The sequence below is a fragment of the Leucopleurus acutus genome (genome assembly GCF_964270905.1).
Source record: "Leucopleurus acutus genome assembly, chromosome: 19".
NCBI classification, from domain to species: Eukaryota; Metazoa; Chordata; class Mammalia; order Artiodactyla; family Delphinidae; genus Leucopleurus; species Leucopleurus acutus.
Window position 1 is genome coordinate 8066794 of NC_139161.1, and position 19073 is coordinate 8085866.

The 19073-nt window shown below is 54.5% G+C and overlaps 1 protein-coding gene across 3 annotated transcripts in view; it reads right to left on the reverse strand.

The window, feature by feature from the left end:
• The window catches only part of MXRA7 (matrix remodeling associated 7), a 28599-nt gene extending 10909 nt beyond the window's left edge, over nt 1-17690 (reverse strand). For all 3 annotated transcript variants that reach the window (XM_082860799.1, XM_082860801.1, XM_082860800.1), the window contains exons 1-2: nt 17359-17690; nt 1608-1665 (exon numbers count right to left, since the gene is read on the reverse strand). In XM_082860799.1, the coding sequence (XP_082716925.1) occupies nt 1608-1665; nt 17359-17685 (385 nt within the window). In that variant the 5' untranslated portion in view covers nt 17686-17690. The remainder of the gene's footprint in view (nt 1-1607; nt 1666-17358) is intronic.
• Nucleotides 17691-19073: the final 1383 nt, after the last annotated feature.

Genomic DNA, 19073 nt, shown 5'->3' on the forward strand with positions numbered 1-19073 from the left:
ACGCTGAGCGGCTCACTGCAGAGGGGCTGGGGGCCTCTCACGTTTTCTGCTCACAGCTGGGGCCCTAAATCTCTCCTGCCTCCGCCTTGTCAGGGCTGGGAGGAGGCGGCTGGTGGATGGGCAAGGTCCAGGAGCAGCAGTCAGATAAGGACGGAGGGCCCGGAGACACTGCCCACGGCCGGGTGTGGGGCTGCACATCTATGGGGTCTGACAGGGTTTCAGAAGAGGGGTCTGCTGAGCCTCCCCTTGTGCTGGCCCAGGGACCTCCAGCAGCCTTGGCGCTTGCCTCCTGTGTCCCCAAATCACTACTGGGATCCAATAAACGTGGCAGGGACAGACCCCAGGCCCACGGTTCCTGCAGAGGATCTGGGGAGTCAACAGCTGGAGGGAGAGCCCCTGGCGAGGGGTTGATGTCCACCCCCCCCCCCGCCCCCCTGCAGCCTCCTGCCCCTCCCTCTTCCTCTAAGGCTCTATTGATAGAAACTGAAGGCCCATCCCTGCTGGGCCTCAGGGGAAGCTTCCCCACCCCCCATCCCCCCAGCCCAGCCCTGCCTGCCTGGCCCACACCAGCCTTGGTTACTGCATTCCTGCAACCTTCTCTTTCCAGGGCTCCTGCCAGCTGTTGGCTTAAAATCACAGCAACAGACTCCCTTTTTAAAAAAACATGAAATATTTCGAACGTACACAAAAGTACAGCAAGTAATAAGTCCTCCGTGTACTTGCCATACAGATTTGACAAATGTTGACATTTTGCTATTTTTGCTTCAGTTTCTTTTTTTTTTTTTTTTTTCTTTAAAGCAATAAAACATGACAGAACCAGCAGAAGCCCCACACCGTGTCTGGTCCTGTCTGTCTGTCTGGGGCACTGGTCCCCGCGGGTGGCCACAGCAAACACACTGTTTTCTACCCGGTCAAGTCAAAATTGCTCTGCTCCCGGTCACTCCCTCTCTCTTCCCCTAGCTGCCTGGAACCTGATGGCCACGCTGGTCAGCTGGAGCTGCTTCGGAATCAGGCGTTTCCTCTCCGGGGGACTTTAACCTGCAGAACCCCGGGAGGCGGCCCAGTAAGCGGCTTTAGTCTCCATAAAATAGGTCCGAGATATTTGGAGAGAAATGTGAAATGTAGAAATAGGGGATGAGAAGGGAGTTAAGAGGCACTGCAGGAAACAGAAGGTCAGTGACGGGCCACCTGTATTTGGAGACAACTCACATTGTATAAATGGAAAAGTAAAGGCCAAAAGAGCAAAGCAGGGACTTCCCTGGTGGTCCAGTGGTTAAGACTCCAGGCTTCCACTGCAGCGGGCACTGATTCAGGTTAGATCCCTGGTCAGGGAACTAAGATCCTGCCTGCCACATAGGTGGTCAGGGAGATGGGTGCAGGAAGGCAGGGGGTCAGAGAGGAGTGGGCTCCAGCCTGTGTCCTCTGGGTTGCGGCAGACACGGCTTCGCAGCCCCTCTCCTCTATCCTCTCCCCCTCCATCCTCTCCCCTCCCCCTGCCACTCAAATCCTCAGCTGGGGAATCCAAAGGGCCGTGGCACAGCCTAGCCTCCACAGCCAGACACGATCCGGGCGGCCTCAGCGGGCAGCGGTGCGCGGGTCCCACTCACCGTCGTCTTCCTCAGGCCCTGCCAGGGGTGGGCCCTCCACGCCATCCAGCTCCTTTTCCTGCAAGACAAGGGGAGGGCTCAGTGCTTGCGCACCTGGTTTACATGTTTGATACTGTCATTCAGGGTTTGACCCCTCGGTCAAAGCAACCTGACCCCTGGGTCTGCTCTTAGGATAGATGTGCTTGGGGACCGGAAGCGGGTGACCGCCTCGGGGAGAGGGGGCATTGGTGGACAGGACGTCGCGGGGAGAGGAAGGGACCGCCCAGGGCCAGCCTGACCACTCACAGGACCCGCGCTGTCCTTTGAGCGTGGCCAGGAGGTCCTGAGTGGGGGCCACGGTCAACAGCAGGTGGAAACAGGGACATCAGCGGGAACTCCCTGGTGGTCCAGTGGTTAGGACTCGGCGCTTTCACTGCCGTGGGCTCAGGTTCAAGCCCTGGTCAGGGAACTAAGATCCCGCAAGCCATGCGGTGCGGACAAAACACACAAGCCAAAAAGGAAACAGGGACATCAGTGCCTGAATTTTTGACCTTTGCACCTCGGTCCCTTTGCCTTTTCCAGGTGGGTGCTGGTCATGTGGTGGGTGCCACTTCGGTAAGTGGACTGGGTGACTCCCACTCCTGGCTATAGTCAGTAGAACAAAAGGCACGAGAGGAAAGCCGGCGGGTGCTCTGGGGTCCGGGCTGGGCTGGGTGTCACAGAGAAGCTGCGTTTGTGGTCACAGGCTCCATCTCTGCTTCCTTTAACATTGTTTCCATCCCTGACCATTTCAGGCTCCATTTTCCCAAAATGGGAGCTCCACCTCCCTCAGCCTGGTTCTCTCCCACGCACACGGACAAAATAAACAGAAGGCTGGAAGGAATGTCCCGGGATGGCCTTGTGTAAGGCAGGAGTGACTTCAACTTGCAGGAATGTTGGAGGATGACAGGGAGGTGCAGGTGCCGGGGCTCTGAGGGACTGAAGGGCCAGGGGACCTGCGGCCCGAGGAAGCCCAGCGGCAGACAAGGCAGAGCCGGCAGGTTTAGGAGAGGCGAGCCCGGGCGTGAATGAGCTGCCCCACGGGGGCCGGTGGACTAATCCAAACCCAGGCCTTCAGGCTCCCGGCCCGGGGGTCCAGCGGTTTGCAGCCTCAGCAAGCCGGGCAGGCAGGCGCCCCAACAAAGCAGAGAGAGCTCAGCTGGGAGGCAAAGTCTGCACAAAGCCCAAGAGCCGGTCGTAAGTGGCAAAAACCCAAAGGGCCTCTCGTGACTTTCTCTCTTGCTGGACCCCACAAGATGTAGCCGGGCGGCGCAGGGCCGGAGGCAGGAGCTGGCGCTTCTCCACTTAGCAGTTTGCATCAGGCTCGGCGCCATCTGATGTGAGGCACGCTGCCCTGAGCGCTGGCCAGCACCTGGGGCTCGGGTGTCCAGACGCCTCCGGGATTTTGCCCAGCAGAGCGTCTTTGTGGCTGCAGGGGAAGGCAGGCCTCTTTGGGGGACAACGGAGACACCCCTTTGACTCAGCAAACCCAGTTCTAGGGATCTGCTCTGGGCTGGAAAACCATCTATCTGGGTTTTTATACGAGGACTCTGGGTACAGGGGAGAACAAGACAAAACTGGGAACAACTAAATGTTCATCCATGGAGTTAAATATAGTATAGTTAAGTATATGACGGTTAAACAGTTTGGTCGGTATGTTCACCAAAATATTAACACCTTAAATATATTACAGTGCACGCATACACTGTGCAACACTGCCTTAAAAAGGAGGCGACTGGGGACTTCCCTGGCGGTCCAGTGGTTAGGACTCCACGCTTCCACTGCAGGGGGCACGGGTTCGATCCCCGGTCAGGGAACTAAGATCCCACATGCCGCGTGGCACAGCCAGAAAAATAAAAATTTTAAAAACTAAAAAAAAAAAAAAATTTAAAAAGGAGGCGACCCTACGTACCGATGTGAAAAGCGCATTGAGATACATGACCAAAGGGAGAAGCAAGAAGCAGCACAGGGTGGAGAGTGCAACATTCTTGGTGTGCACGTCAAAACAGAAGCGCACATATACGCTCATAAATGCGGAGAAAACATTTTCTAGAAGGACACTCAAGACACCGATAACAGCGACCGCCTTTGGGGAGAGGAGCTGGTTGGGGGCGGCCTTTCCTCTCCATCTTACACATTTCAGTATAATTTGGATTTTCTAATAATAGGCATGAATTGCATTTTTAAAATGCTACACAGGGATCTCTGAACAGTGAGCTTGGGGCTACTATGTATATTTTTCTTTAAAAAAAGAAAGAGAAAAAACACAGAAAGAAAAACAGATTAATCTAATCAGGGCTGGAGCCCAGAAATAAGCCCAATGTCAAGACTAGAGAGTAGGCCAGTTCTCCTGCTATGTCGAGGGACGCAAAGGCTAAAGGAAAAACAACAAAAGCACAGCCCCTTCGTGAAGGAGCTCACAGTCCGGCAGGAAAGACATATACCCAGGTAATTGCCACCCAGGATGGTAAATTCAAGGACCAAGGCAGACCTCTTTATCCCAAAGAGACACGGCGTCAGTTGACCTGCCAGCACCCCCCTGGGGGGAGGCTGGTCTACATTTGGATTTTGCACTTGACTTTTGAAGTGTGGTACTTTTAAAACTGGTTATGACCCATTGGTGAGTCACGAAAGCAATTTAGAGGTTGCTACTAGTATTTAAAAGTTGTGCAGCCAACGTCTTAGTGTGATTTTAAGATTTAATAACTTCAGAAGCATAAATGCTCCCAACATACCAAAAAATGTCATTTGAAAGGTTAGTTATCTACATTTTAAATATGTTGATGTTTCTTATCCAGATTCATATAATACCCCGGGCTAGGGGCTCTAGCTGATTTTCAGACTTTGGAAAACCGTTCATGGGCGGATGGTCCGTGACTAAAGGGATTGCCTTTGTGAGTCCAGCCTTGTGATCTTATGAGGACTGGAGGCACACGTGACAGTCTGGACATGACCTCAAGGGAGGTCGACCAGGTATCTGAGGTGCCCACAGGAGAGGACTCCTCTAGCTGCTTGTCCGTCCAGATTCCAGCACTCACAAAGACTTAAAATGAAAAACACAGCATTCAAATGTCAGGAAACTAAGTATAAAAGGAATTTAAATAAGTAAATACTCAACTGATGTATTTTGTAGCATTTACACTTCTTCAGTTATTAACACTTAAAACTACACTAAGACTTCGGCGGCGACCCTGTATCCCAATACGAAATTAAAGATAAACTGTGGTGTGTGTGTGGTTGATGTAGATACCGTTTTATAAAACTTCTGTGACTTTATAGACAGGGGTGCAATTCAAATAAACAGATTTCTTATTTGAGACTTAATGAAGTTTGGAAAACATTGCTGAATCGGCCATTTACTGTTTTCTGTCTGCACAGAAACCCCCTTCTTTCAGAAGATGCCCTTTGAAGCCTGTGGTCCTGGTGGGAACTGCCAGTCGGGCAGTCAGACCCCCCCCACACACCACGATGGGCAGGGCAGGCGGATGTGACCCTGGGCCCAACTTCTGCTTGGGCACAAGGGACCTCTCGTTCCAGAACTGGGAGCTCGGGAGCTGCCCAGGGTCGCCGGGGTCGGGAGTCCCTGGCTGTTCCACCCCTGCCTCCCCAGTATGTGAGCGACTCAAATCCTGGTTCTGCGAAAGCTCCCCTGAACCCAGTTTCTGTCACCGACAGCCAGAGTCCTGACCACAGCCACCGTCCACTCACATCCCACTCCACAAGCCCAGAACATCTCATGCTCTGCCAGGAGGCTCTTGCCTCTGTCAAATACTAGCTGCACAGCAGTGGGGGTGGGTAGGGGGGCCTGCCCCAGGGTGGGGCCCAAGGCCTCACATTTACCTGGGTTACTTACTGGTCTTCTAGACAACATCATAATAATGGGAAGCCTTCCATTATTTAAAAAAAGAAAAAGTTTAAAAATCACTCTTCATTGCATTTTGCCCTTATTTTATAAAAAATGCGTAAGAGCGACTGAGACCAGGATGGAAGCCCTTCTGGAGGCTGGGACTCTTTGGCCTCAGTCCAGTGCTCTTTGCTTCAAGATGGTGAGCTGTGTGCACGACAGCAAAGGAGAAGAATAAAGGGAGACCGACCGTGTGCAAAATGCTCTGTGGAAGCCTTTGTGTGCAAGAGCAGTCAGTAAGGACTTTACTGGGAATTCCCTGGCATCCCAGTGGTTAGGGCTTGGCGCTCTCGCTGCTGGGGCCCAGGTTCCATCCCTGGTCGGGGAACTAAGATCCCGCAAGCTGCAGAGTGCGGCCAAAAGATAAAGGATTTTACCTGCGTACCTGCTGGTAACACATCCCATCTTTAGGTTCTGCTTTGGCGGGTACATACCTTATGCATTCAAGCAACACGATGCTGGGGGGCCCTAAGGAGGGGAGCTCAGCTGAGCCTGAGGGGCGCAGGGGAGGCCTTGGAAGGGACGAGAATCCTGAGCTGGGTCTGAGAAGAGCTGGCCAGGCCTGGAACATCCCGGCTTTTCCAGTGACTCCTTGGAGTTTGGTGTGACTGCAGGGCGGGGTGGGAGGCCAGGAATGCAGGGCCCGGACTAGAGAGCTTATATAGGGCAAGGCCCTAAGGAGCCACCGAAGCTTCAAAGTGCGGAGAAACAGGATGAGAACTGCATCTGGGAGCAGTTCGTGGGGATGCACTGGCGAGACAGGAGGCAGGAAGGTTCAAAGCACAGGTGAGAGATGTAAGGGCCTGAACCGAGAGGCTAAAGTAATTGGGCCCTCAGCTCTGTCTTTGCCGAATGAGTCTCAAAGGCCCAAGGCGACTCCTCAGGGCTCTCAGGGCCTGAGTCCCACTCTGGGGCTTCCTCTCCCGTGGCTGGTGGGGCAGCCGTGCCCCACAGCTCGGCCAGGACCAGGCCTGGAGGCAGGATGCACCCAGCAGCTGCTCAGAGCGCTGACTGCAGATCTCACGAGAGGCCATCACCACTGCTGATTTCTGGTCCATGCCCTTGGTCCTGAGAATGCTGCATGGTACCCATGCCTTACGGGCTGCATTGTGTCCTTCCCCAAATTCATATGTTGAGGTCTGAACGCTCAGTACTCCAGACTATGACTGTATCTGGAGAGAGGGTCTACAAAGAGGTAAGTTGAGTCAGGTTATTAGGGTGGGTCCTAATCCAATCTGACTGGTGTCCTTATAAGAGGAAATGTGGACACACGGGAGAGACAGCAGGGAAGCTTGCACACAGAGGAGACACCACGTGAGGACCCAGCAAGCAGGTAGCATGTGCAACCGAGGAGAGAGGCCTCAGGAGGGACCAGACCCCCGACACCTCGACCTCACAGTTCTGGAGAAAGTACATTTCTGTTGTTGAAGCCATCCAGTCTGTGGTACTTTGTTATGGCAGCCCTAGCAGACGCATACCCCAAGTGCAAATGAAAGTAAGTCAATGTAATGAAAACTGTGAATTGGTGACACCCTCTGAGACTGACAGCTGGTGTCATCCTGGCTGGTCCCCAGAGCAGGCGCGGGACTGAGCCCCCTCCCCGGTCAGCTCAGTGACCAGCGTCTCAGCAGGTTAGAGACTCATTCTAACTTCACACGTTCTGGGCTACTTTTCTAATTCAGCTTTTCCACCGATGGAGGCAGGTGGAGGGAGGGCCTCCTGACAGCCTCGCCAAGGCCAGGAGCCCAAGACCGGAGTCCCCCAGAGGCCAAGACGGGATGGGTGGCAGAGGGGATGGGAGGGGGCTGCAGGGCCCACAGGGGCTTGGAAGGAGGCTTCACATGCATAGCTGACAGGCAGCACATCGCCATCTATGGCTGCCCCGGCTGATGCAGGCCCGAGACACAGGCTGAAGTAGAGCAGAGATGGGGGGAGATAGAGACAGAGAGGCAGCTCTCTGTCTGTCTGTCCGTCCGCCTCAGGAGATGGGTCTGCCCTGAAGTCCTGCAAATAGGGTCTGTTGGACCCTGTGACCAGCCACCTGTGGCTGCACCAACGCCCCTGCCCCCCCAGTCAGTCCGGACTGGTTTTAGACAGGGAGGACCACGGCTCCACCAGGCAGGCAGAGGGGGAGGCCGGCCTGTCCCTCCCTCCCCGCGTAGGCGGCAACGACAGAGATAACAGAGCTCTCCGGGGGCCGCAGCGTCCCCCATGCGCCGCCCCGCAGCCTGGGTCGGGCCCACTGACCCCTCCTTCTCCGGAGAGGGTTTCCTGGCACAAGGGCTGCTTCCAGGCTCCCACTCCAGCGGGAGCGGGCGGGACACGGTTGGCACTCCTTCCAGAAGGATTCCATCAGGCAGTCAGGCTGTTCATCCTCCGCATTCAGAGGGGGACGTCGGCTGTGGGGCGAGCAGAGAGAGCAGAGCCGGCGCCAGTCCCCGGGGCGCCGGCTCTGGGTGGGGAGGATGGGCCAGCAGAGGTCATGACCAGGCCGCTCTCTCTGCCCGCTCCATCAGAACAACTCAGCCACCCTCGCTGCAGGCTGAGGCCGCTCAGGCCAGCTCTCTAAATCCACGCGTGCAGCGGGACAAGGCACGTGCCCCGTGACGAGAAACTGAAGTCTTCTTGTCCCAAACTGGCCTCCTCCACGTGTCCATTTTATCCCTGCCGTCACAGCATCTTGACACTTTATCACGGCTTGGGAATGTTGATTTTTTTTTCTTTCTTTTGTCCATGCCACACGGCATGTGGGATCTTAGGTCCCTGACCAAGGACTGAACCCGAGCCCCCTGCAGTGAAGTGTGGAGCCCTAACCACTGGACCGCCAGGGAATTTCCTGCTGTTTCCTTTCTATTCTGGCTTCTAGACTCTCCCCGCCTCTGAGAGCCGTCTGGGATCCACCCCCTCATTCTCCCCACTCCTGTCTCAGTCACTCAGTGCCTTCATAGGCACGGTGTCCTCGACTCCACTCTCCTCCAGTCATCTGCTCTGAGGACAGCTTAAAATGCCGACTTCATGACGCTCTTCCTGCCAAAGCCCCGTCATGACGGTTGCCACGTTCAATCCAAACAACCCCTGGCTTTCGAAGCTCTACCGCTTCCAGACTCAGGGAGGTCAGTCTCTAAGGGCTTTCTGGCAAGTGCCGTCCTCTCCCACCCACCACACGTGCCATGGGGTGCGGGGGCGGGCTGGAACGTGGGGTCATCCTTGGGACCACAGCCTCGGGCACAGGATCTGTCCTCGGCTGTTCACCCCCGAGCCCCTCTCCTTCCTCTGTCTGCATGCGGTCCTCTGAGATCACAGGATCTGACCTGGACGGTCTTGAGCTCATGTTATTATTCTACCCGCGGTCGGCAGAGCCCTGGAGCCGAGCGGAGGGGCTGCGGGGACCACTGCGAGGAGGAGGGGGAAGGGCAGAGGGGCGGAGACCCTCACCCAGAGCAGCTCCTCTTTTCCTCTGTGCACTGGGCTTCCTCCCGTGTAGGATTAAAGAGGGAAAAAGGTATCCGGGGCATTAAAAAATGTTAGAAAGCCACTGATCTAACATGGCTTCTACCCAGTACCAAACTCCAGGTGATAAAACCTTTGATGAATTGCCGGTTATCCAGTCTGTTTGAACACGTCTCACGCTGGGGGGATGACTACCCTCTGGGGCACAATACACAGCTCTAGGGATGCACTGCAGGCAGGCGACACGCAAGGTCCTGGGCTAGAGGCTGGGCGTGAAGAGAAATAAGACCCCTGCTGCCCAGGGCAGTCCTACGAGGAGGCAGCACCTGCCTTTCGGCAGGAACCCACAGAGTTTTCTTTCCTTTTTGTTGTCATTGCAGCTTATTCATTCAGCAAGTTCTTTCTGGGAGCCGCTTGTCCGCCGGGCCTGTTGTAGGAGCTGGGGACGTGGCCATGAACGTGGCACGCAAGGACCCTGTTCTCACGGGCTGACATTCCACTGCGGCAGACAATGCAGGCTAAAATAAAAGATGATCTCAGCCCGTACTGAGTGCTGAGAAGGAAGCCAGCCGGATGGGACGATGTACTGGGGGGAATTTATATCCGCCAAGGTGGCCAAGGACACAGAGACTTGAAAGGGGAGGATGAGCAATCTGTGAAGATCTAGGCTGGGGAGAGTCTGCCAGGCAAGGGAGGGGCAGCGCCAGGCCTGGCCTGTGTGTATGTGTGTGTGTGTGTGTGTGTGTGTGTGTGTGTGTGTGCACTGAGCGGAGGGGGCGGGGCAGCTGGGAGAAGAGGCAGAGGGCCAGGGTTCTGCTGGGCCTCAGGGGCCCTGGTAAGAGCCCGGAGTTTATTCTGTGCGCGATGGAAGCCACTGGGGGCTGTAAGCAGAACAGGAGATGAGGTTTCTATGTTACGGACAGCGGACAGCACCAGCACGCTGGTTGCTGGTTGTGGGGTGGGGCTTGGGTGGGGTACACACTGGAGGCAGGGAGACCGCTGGGGAGGTTACTGAACAGCCGGCTGAGCCCTGGACTGGAGCAGTGGCCAGGAAGATGGGCAGACGTGGCAGCAGGCAGGAGGCCTTCTGGAGACACGGGTGACAGGACTGGCTGATGGAGTGACTGCGGGGGTGGGGGGGTGGGGGCGGGAGAGGGAAAGGAAGAAACCAGGAAGACACGTGGGCTCTTGGTCTGAGCAGCTGTGGGAGTGGTGCTAGACTCTCAGTGGGATGAATGTCACTGGGCTTGGGGAGGAGGCGCAGGGCATGCCAGCGGGACAGAAACGAGGCACCCTTATGAGACATGACTGTCTGCGGTGCTCATTAGACAACAGAGGGGAGGTGTCTGGGAGGCAGCTGGGACGGTGCTGGGCTGGGCATATACATTTGGGCACCATCAACCACAGACCAGGAGGCCGATCGTGGCCAGTGTGTTCTGGGAGATGGCGGTGGTGGTCCAGGCCCTGATGTAAGTGCTCCACTTGATATTATGGGCAGGAGCTTCTCCAGCAAAGAGCAAAGGAGCGGGAGGACCTGCTCAGCCACTGACTCAAGGGGCAGGGCTGGGGAGAGGGAGAGGGAGAGATTTAGGAGCTGCACACTGCCCCAGGGCATGAGGAGCCAGCCCGTACGGCGGTGTGTCCAAACGTCCAGACCAAAGGGACCATCCCAGACTCTGACCTCAGATCCCAATCAGGGCACGTTCCCAAGCCCCAAACACACTCTGTCTGGCTCAGACAGCAGCCTGCCAGATTCAATCCTATCAGATTAACAGTTTTTGGCACTGTTCCTATAAATCGGATTTAGAGGACATCAAAAGCTTCATTTAAAAAAAAATACCCTGAAGCAGCAATCAGGCATCTACCAGACCCTCAATCAGTGGTTGAATTCTAGTCTCTACATTTCGGGATTAATAGAGAAGGTCAAGGACAGGGAAGAAAACTAAGGGACTGACCAAATCAGATCTGAGAGGGTCAGAAGAAGTGAAATCATTGCGTTGGGGAAAACCAGGACTTAAGAATTTTGACCATGACTAACTCCAAGGGCAATACAGAATGTAGGGGGCCAGCATTTAATATCTCCTTAAGATCTCGGCCTCCACCCGAGGAAGGGAAACCAGCTTTAGGTCATGAGGAATAAAGACAAAGAATGGTCTGACCCTGGAGTAGGTTTACAGATCTTCATAGGAGGCCACTGGGCCAGAGGTATTTTCTTGTCTTGAGATTGACCTCAGACTCTGAGCCTTCAGCAAGGAAGAATCTGGCCGGGAGAAAGAGTATTAATACCAAGGTCACAGAATTAGGCCCTTGCTGAGACCAAGCCCAGGGCTGTCTCAACCAGACTGCCCAGAGGGTTAGCTATGTCTGCCAGGATTTCTAACTTGGAAATATTAAACACGAGCACAGACCTCCCTGGCGGCACAGTGGTTAAGAATCCACCTGCCAGTGCAGGGGACACAGGTTCTATCCCTGGTCCGGGAAGATCCTACATGCCGCGGAGCAACTAAGCCCATGTGCCACAACTACCGAGCCTGCGCTCTAGAGCCCACGAGCCACAACTACTGAGCCCGCGTGCCACAACTACTGAAGCCCACAAGCCTAGAGCCCGTGCTCCGCAACAAGAGAAGCCACCACAATGATAAGCCCGTGCACCGAAACGAAGGGTAGCCCCCGCTCGCCGCAACCAGAGAAAGCCTGCGCGCAGCAACGAAGACCCAACACAGCCAAAACAAACACACAAAGAAAAAAAACCAAAAAAAAAAACGCGCGTGTGCGCACGCGCACACACCCCCTCTACCCAGGCCGTGAAACAAGGGCTGATGACTAGAAAGCAGACAATCCCAGATTGTTCCAGATGTTCAGACATCATTTTACTTCAACCCCTTCATTTCATAGATGGGAAATCTACAAGGTTAAGTGACTTCTCCAAGTCCTAAGGCTATTCAGAGGCAAAAATACCAGATAAGCAAGTTCCAGGAATTCTTGCACTGGGTCTCCTTCAGGCTGGTTAATCTCATTAGCTGTTCTTTAGCCACCTTGACCAGGAGAAGGTGACCCGTGTGCCCACCTCCCCAGCAAGAGAGAAGGAATGATTGCTATTAGCATCCCAGGCTTCCGTCTTTGGTTCTTATCAGGCAGCAGGCAATCAGAATGGCAGCCAGCAGCTCTGTCTGTGCGTCAGGGCCCGACAGGAGGAGGGGTTTCTGGCCCCTCTTCCATTTATCTGTCCTTAACAGGGGCAAACCCAGTGCGCTCTGCCTCAGGTTGTTCCAGAAACGCTCTGGCTACCAGGGACTTGGCATTTCTCAAAAAGAACGTCCACCAAGGGTCTAAGTTGGTCTCACCCCTCCCACGCTGTGGTTTGGGCCGATGGTCTGGGAAGGAAAAGACTACAAAAAAGAAACTGTCTAAAAGTGAACACGCTCAACGTTTTATTTCTAACTCTCTGAAGGCAGACAGCTTTCTTCTTAAACACGTTCTTTGGGAGTTTACGTCTTCCCACTAAGTAGAAAAATTCTGACAGCTACATTTTCTATGTGCAAACAAGACTCTATCTCTGAAAGGATGAACGAAATTTAGCTATTAGGAAAGCCCCAACTTCTTTCTCATATGAAAAAATAATTATGAGCTTAAAGAACTTTACAAAACATACCCTCTTGCAGCTCTAAACGTTGAACTCTGCTTCCGGCCCTCTGCGTCATCTGGTTTAGTTGATGTACCTCATCGTCACATCGTGAAGACATAATTCCTGTTTTGTGTTCGGCTTTTTTCCTTACTTATTTCTACCAATTTGCTTACTAATCTAACGTCCTAATTAACGGACATTTGGATTATTTCTGTTTCCCACCCCCCTAGAGAACCACTAGATCTGATACAGACTGCTTGTATCCCCCAGAACCTATATGCTGAACCCCCAATGTGATGGTACTTGGAGGTGGGACCTAGGGGAGGCAATTAGGCTTAATGAGGTCATGACAGTGGGGGCCCCCATGATGAGGTTAGGGCCCTCATAAGAAGAGGAAGACACCAGAGTGTCCTCTGTGCTGTGTGAGGACACAGCAAAAAGGCAGCTGTCAGCTGGCTGGGAAGTGGGTTCTCACCAGGAACCGAATCCGCCAGTACCTTGATCTTGGACTCTCAGCCTCCGGAACTGGGAGAAATAAATGTCTGTTGTTTCAACCAGTCAATCTACAGTACTTTGTTACAGCAGGCCGAGTGGACTCAAAGTGGTATGAACACCTGCCAGGTATCTGTTAGCCTCCACTAAACTGGCTTCTGTTAAGAGAACAGAAAAGTGGAGTCACGCTGACACCACGAAGGTCAGGACATGAAAAAGAAAAAAATGAAAATAAAATACAATAAAGAAAAAAAAAATAAATGAAGCTCAAGACACATGATGGGGGATGGGATTTACCTGCTTCTTGATCATTCTGGGAGGGCTAGGGGCTCTGCTGCTCCCGGGGGGCAGGCCTGCGGTGACAAGGCTGGTGACAAGATGGACCTAACAGCAAGATAACTTCAGAAAAGGTGAACCAGGGCCCAGCTGCATGGCGAGGACAGACAGAGGAGGCTCTGCAGCTCAATGAGACCAGCACCCCTAGAGTGCCCGAAAAACCAAGCCGTTTCCTGAGAAATTCCTCACTGGGTTCCTTTTTCCCGACATTGTATGTTGGAAAATTCCAAGCCTCCAGCGAAGTTGACAGAATTAATACAATGAACACTCATATACCCTTTCACCTAGATTCACCAATCCTTAACATTTTCCATCCATCTTTGTACTCCCTCTCCATACACACCCATGATCTGTGTGTGGGACTATGTGAATCATGACATGTTTATCCCTGAACGTTTCAGCATGCACCTTCCTAAGAACAAGGACATTTTTCTACATGATCACAACGCCGGCATCACACTCAAGAAAGTGAGCGTTGATACAATAAAATGATCTAATAAACCATTCATTTGACACATGATCCAGTTATCTCCAAAATATTCTTTTTTTTTTTTTAAGTCTTATTAAGTTTGTTACAATATCGCTCCTGTTTTATGTTTTGCTGTTTTGGCCTCCAGGCATGTGGGATCTTAGCTCCCCGACAAGGGATGGAACCTGCACCCCCTGCATTGGAAGGCGAAGTCTTAACCACTGGACCACCTGGGAAGTCCCCCAAATATTCTTTATAGCTCCCCACACCCCCGCTCCACCCCCCTACCCCAAATCCAGAATCCAATCAATGATCAGGCATTTCATTTGTCTTTCCTGTCTCTTTAGTCTCCTTCAATCTCGAACAGTCTCCCTGCCTGTGACATTGGCCAGCTGCCTTCTAGGAAGTCCCTACTCCGTTTCCGAGTAGACTGAGGGCCCGAGCACCAGGATGCCTGAGTCCTGGCACAGACAGAGCGATTTGACTCTAGTACTATTGAATGACACTTGACCCTTTGCCCATGACCACTGTTTGGTAGCCTACAATACAGCCTTGCTGGAATCCACATCTCCATTAGGTAAGAGGCCTGCAAATCCTAAAATCCTAAGCTATACCTCAGCACCCAAAAAGCACCGTTTCCTGGGCTTAAAAGGGACCAGCTCCTGTTCTTGACGCTGTTCTCCATAATTCTTTGTGAGGGTGGGGCATGCCCACCCCCTCCCCTGCCCGCTCCCACACTAATCCCTCAGAGAGAAATGACAAGAGGTTTCACAATACAACTCTGCCCTCTGCTCGGCCTCCCTGCCCTGGCTGCTCTGCCCGCATTTCTTCAGTCCCAGTTCAGCCTCCCAGCCCACGGAGGCCCTTCATGCGACTTGGTTCTCCTGCGCCGAGGGGCCGCTTCCCCATGGCCCACAGCCTCAGCGGAAGGCTGCTTCCCGGGGCTCTGGGTCCTTCTCAATAATCAGCTTTGTGAGGGTGGGCAGCAGCTGCCCCAGGCCTCCCAGGCCTCGCCAAGAAGGGAGGCGATTGGATTAGAATGGAAAATGCAGGGGGGAGGGGAGAGGTGAGTTAAGCGCCACTCTCCCGGGGCTGGGGCTGTGCCTTCCCGCTCTCAGCAGCTGGGGCTGCCCCCCCCCCCCACTCCCACTGCTGCTGCTCACTTAGGGAGAGGCTGGCTGAGGGCGTCCCTGCTGCTTTGCCAAACCCAGACTTGAGTTATTTTTCCCCAGTGGGCCTTCCGGTCTGCTCTCCAGGATTGGGCAGTGTGATCATCAGAAGAAAGCAGTGGGACCTGCTCTCGAAAATGCCCAAGTCCATTTCCAGACAGTTGCTAGCAGCTCCTTTCGGGGTAATGCCACCACCGGGAAGGCGGGGGAGTGGGTAACAGTGGATATTTGTGTCCCCCAGCACCTGGCCCAGGGCCTTGTGCACAGCTGGAGTCGACGTGGGCTTGCTAGCTCAGAGAGGGCTGGAGGCCTGAACCCAAAAGGGGAGGGCGAGACCTCCAAAGGAGGAAGTGGACTTAAACTTAATTCTCCCGTTGGGTGGATCACGTCAGGACAGGCCGTGGAGAGGAAGGAGGGACGCACAAGCCTCAACGGTCCCAGTCATCTGCTCTGGCATCACACCAGCTCCGAGGCTGTGTCCACCACACTAGCCTCCGTAAGGTGCCTTGTCCTTCGAAGCCCCCACTCGCCCTCACAGGACCTGCTTTCTCCCAGCCAGAGGCAAACCAGGGCTGCTTTTTAAAGAACCGCTAAACCCCTTACATAGATATCATACTGCCGAGAGCCTAGAGGCCTTGTAGAAAGTTCTTTCAGAAGTGCTGTAACCCAGAGGATCGAGATGACTGAGCACCACTAAAGGACATTTTATTTTTTTATTTATTTATTCATTTATTTTTGGCCACGACATGTGGCATGCGGGATTTTAGTTCCCCGACCAGGGATCGAACCTGGGCCCCCTGCAGTGGGAGCGTGGAGTCTTAACCACTGGACCGCCAGGGAATTCCCTACAGAACATTTTAACCTTCAGTCCAGAAGCTGCCTCTGGGTGAAAAGGGGCCACTGTGTTAACTCTAGGAGCAGGGCTGACTGAGAGCAAGTGGCAGCCTGGGAACAGCCCCTATACCTCCCCTGTTCCCAAGAGAATCCTAAATATGGGAGCAAACCTAACACATCAGCACACGTCCAAACCCCACCTGCCATCACCACAGGTGAGGTCAGCAAGAACCACAGGGCCTCGGTGCTCCTTGGGATGAATACAGCAGCTCTCCTCAGCCCGCTCAGAATACACTCTAATGACACAATTAGTCACCCTCTTGTCAAGCAAAGCGCCTGCTCACAGGGGGTCTGGAACAATTACTCAGCAAAGAGAAATGCCTCCGCCCAGCCTCGCTGCCTCCTCCTCCCTGCAAGGATTCTCTCCAGTATAAACCATTGTGTCCAGCAAAATTCAGAGTGGGCGCTGCAGACGTGCTCACAACGCACCAAAGCAGCTTGCTCACAGTTTTGACCGTCCTGGCCATCCTCCCTTCCAAGAAAGGGACCTCAGGAGTCAGAACAAGGCCTTCCGATCAGGCTCTGGACCCTTGCTGGTGGCCTGGAAGGGCCAAGGGTGCTGAAGTCCTGGGAAGGCGCCTGGCAACTAGGCTTCCAATCTAAAGAGATACATTGGAAAAAGTGTATCGGGCTGGGCAGAGGAGTGCCCACAAGCCATCAGACGCCCATCTGGATATCCTGAAGCAAGACGGCGGCCGCGGGGTCAGGACAGAGCTGCTGGACTGCAGAAGCAGGAGGGCGGCTTTGGGGGGGCTCAGCTGTGCCGCAGGAGGGCCTTATCCTGCTTCCTCACTGCACACTGGCCCGACTGATCTGCAGCCCCTGGGGGAGTGTGCAAAGCACCGTGCAGTTTGGAAACGGCAATAAAAAGGATTGCAATTGTCCGGTGCCTTTCTTTCAGTCCCACCCAATGGGTTTCACACATAAATGACTCAGGAATCTGGATTTCAAATTAGCCTAAAAAGAAAAGGCAGCTTTCCTTTTTTTCTTTCTTTTCTTTAAGTATTATATTTTCCACTATCAAGACAACTGTCATTGCAGCCTTTGAAACAAGCCACATGCACGTGGATTTGGGAACCCGTGGGCTGGAGGGTGAGGGGTGGGGAGTGGGGTATGACCCGTGCCGGGGGAGGAGAGGCCAAGAAGAGGAAAGCCAGCCAGGCGACAAAACACAACTCCGACAGGCTCGGCGACACTTCGGGGGTGAGGGCGTTGAATCTGCACGCCGGGACCTTCCCTTCCTGCCGTCCGCGGGCTCCTGCCCTCCCTGAGGCAGCCCGGCTCAAGACTGGGGGCCAGGTTCTCGGCTCTGCCGGGGGCGCCAGGGGGCGCCGAGCCGCGGAGGGTACCTGGCCCCAGAGTGGGAAGGGGAGCCCGGGAGGGCGGGTCCGTACCTGCCTCTCCTCGGCGGCCTGCTCCTCCGCCTCCGCCGGCGCCGCCGCGGACTCTTCCGGCGGCGCGGACTCGTCCGGCGGCGTGGGCTCGTCTGGCGGCTTGGGTTCCCCCGGCCCCTCGGGCGCGGCTGCCGGCTCCGCCGCGCAGGGGCCGAGCGGCGCGGGCGTCCCGCTGGCCTCGGCCGGGGGCGCGGACTCCGGGGGCGCGGGCTCCGGGGGGTCGGGGCTCGCGGCCGCCCCGCGCCTCACCAGCAGCCAGGCAAGCAGCAGCGCCAGCGCGGTGGCCAGCGCGGGCAGCGCGGCCAGCAGCTCCGCCGGCGCCTCCATCGCGCTGCGGCCGCCCGAGTGCCCGCCCGCTGGGACCCCGAGGGAGCGTGCCGCGCCGCGCCGCGCCCCGCCTCGGGGCGGAGCCCCCGCCGCGCCCCGCCCCCTGCCCGCCCCCGACCTCCCAGGACCCGGGGTGGGGGGTGGGGGTGACTCAAGCTGCTGGGGACCAGAGCCCTGGCCCCTTGGGAAGTGCTCCTGAGGCCCGAGAAGGGCCGAGCCCTCCCTGCCTGGGCAGGCCCGACGCTTTGGGCTTAGGATCCTTTTGAAAAGCAGTTTGAAATACCCAGTACTCCGGGGCCCTTTGGGCATCATTTTAGACCCGAGCAGGTCATCTTAGAGCACTTTGGAATTGCTAGCTGGGGGATGCTAAGGGCCAAGTAAAGACAGGAGGGTTCACTAGACGGTAGCTCTGGACTGCCTGTAAGACAATGAAAACACCAACTCTGCTTACTTTTAGCCACTTTATAGACACGTCACCAGCTGCTTTTACTCCTTGGGGTTGCTTTGATACGTTTTCACAAAGAGGACGTTTCTAGGTGCTGGCCGGTGAAGGCCCCTTCCCGGTCTGGACCCAGCGGCCTTCCACACAGGCCTCAGGGTATGGAGGCTGCCCCCAAAGACGGGCTTCAGGAATTCAGCGCCAGGTGCCGTGGGCCAACTCTATTTCCCCTACTGTCTTTCTTCTTCTCATAACTCTGGAATGTAGGAGGGTGGAATGAGGGAAAAGCAGCCTACTGTTTTTGTTTCTCCAGACCCTTCCAGGGCTCTGTCACTGAACAGTGTATGCTGAAGACAAATGCACTGTAACCGAAAACTTCATTTCCTACCACTCCCAAACCCTGCTCTAGTCATTTTTAAAAAACAAGGGGTGGACAAAGTTTGTAAGGTATCATGCCAACCACAGGCCTAATATTGAAAAACCAGGGTTCCGGTTTTTGTTTAGGATGCATTTAATACGTTTTTAGAAAACGTACAGCGATATCTGATGTAAGCCAAGATGCTGGAAGGAGTGAGTGCCTCTTCTTTTTTTTTTGAAGAACTGCTTATTGCTTCTTTTTCCTTTGGCTGCGCCACACAGGGTGAGCTTAATCCTGCTGCATCACATAGTACTGGGGGGACACGCAAAAGGAATTTTAGTCGCAGTTGATGAAAAATGCCCCACAGCTATAAAATGTGGAGCGAGGTTTATCTCTTGGCTACTGGCTTTTGACCAGGGGGCACTTTCAGCCAAAGTGTTTGGGCCTTATTTTTGTCACCTGTCCACCTTGTTTTAAAATATACAGTTGACCCTTGAACAACATGGGTTTGAAGTGCATGGGTCCACTTAGATGCGGGTTATTTTCAATAAACGCGTACTGTGGTACTACACAATCTGAGGCTGGCTGCAG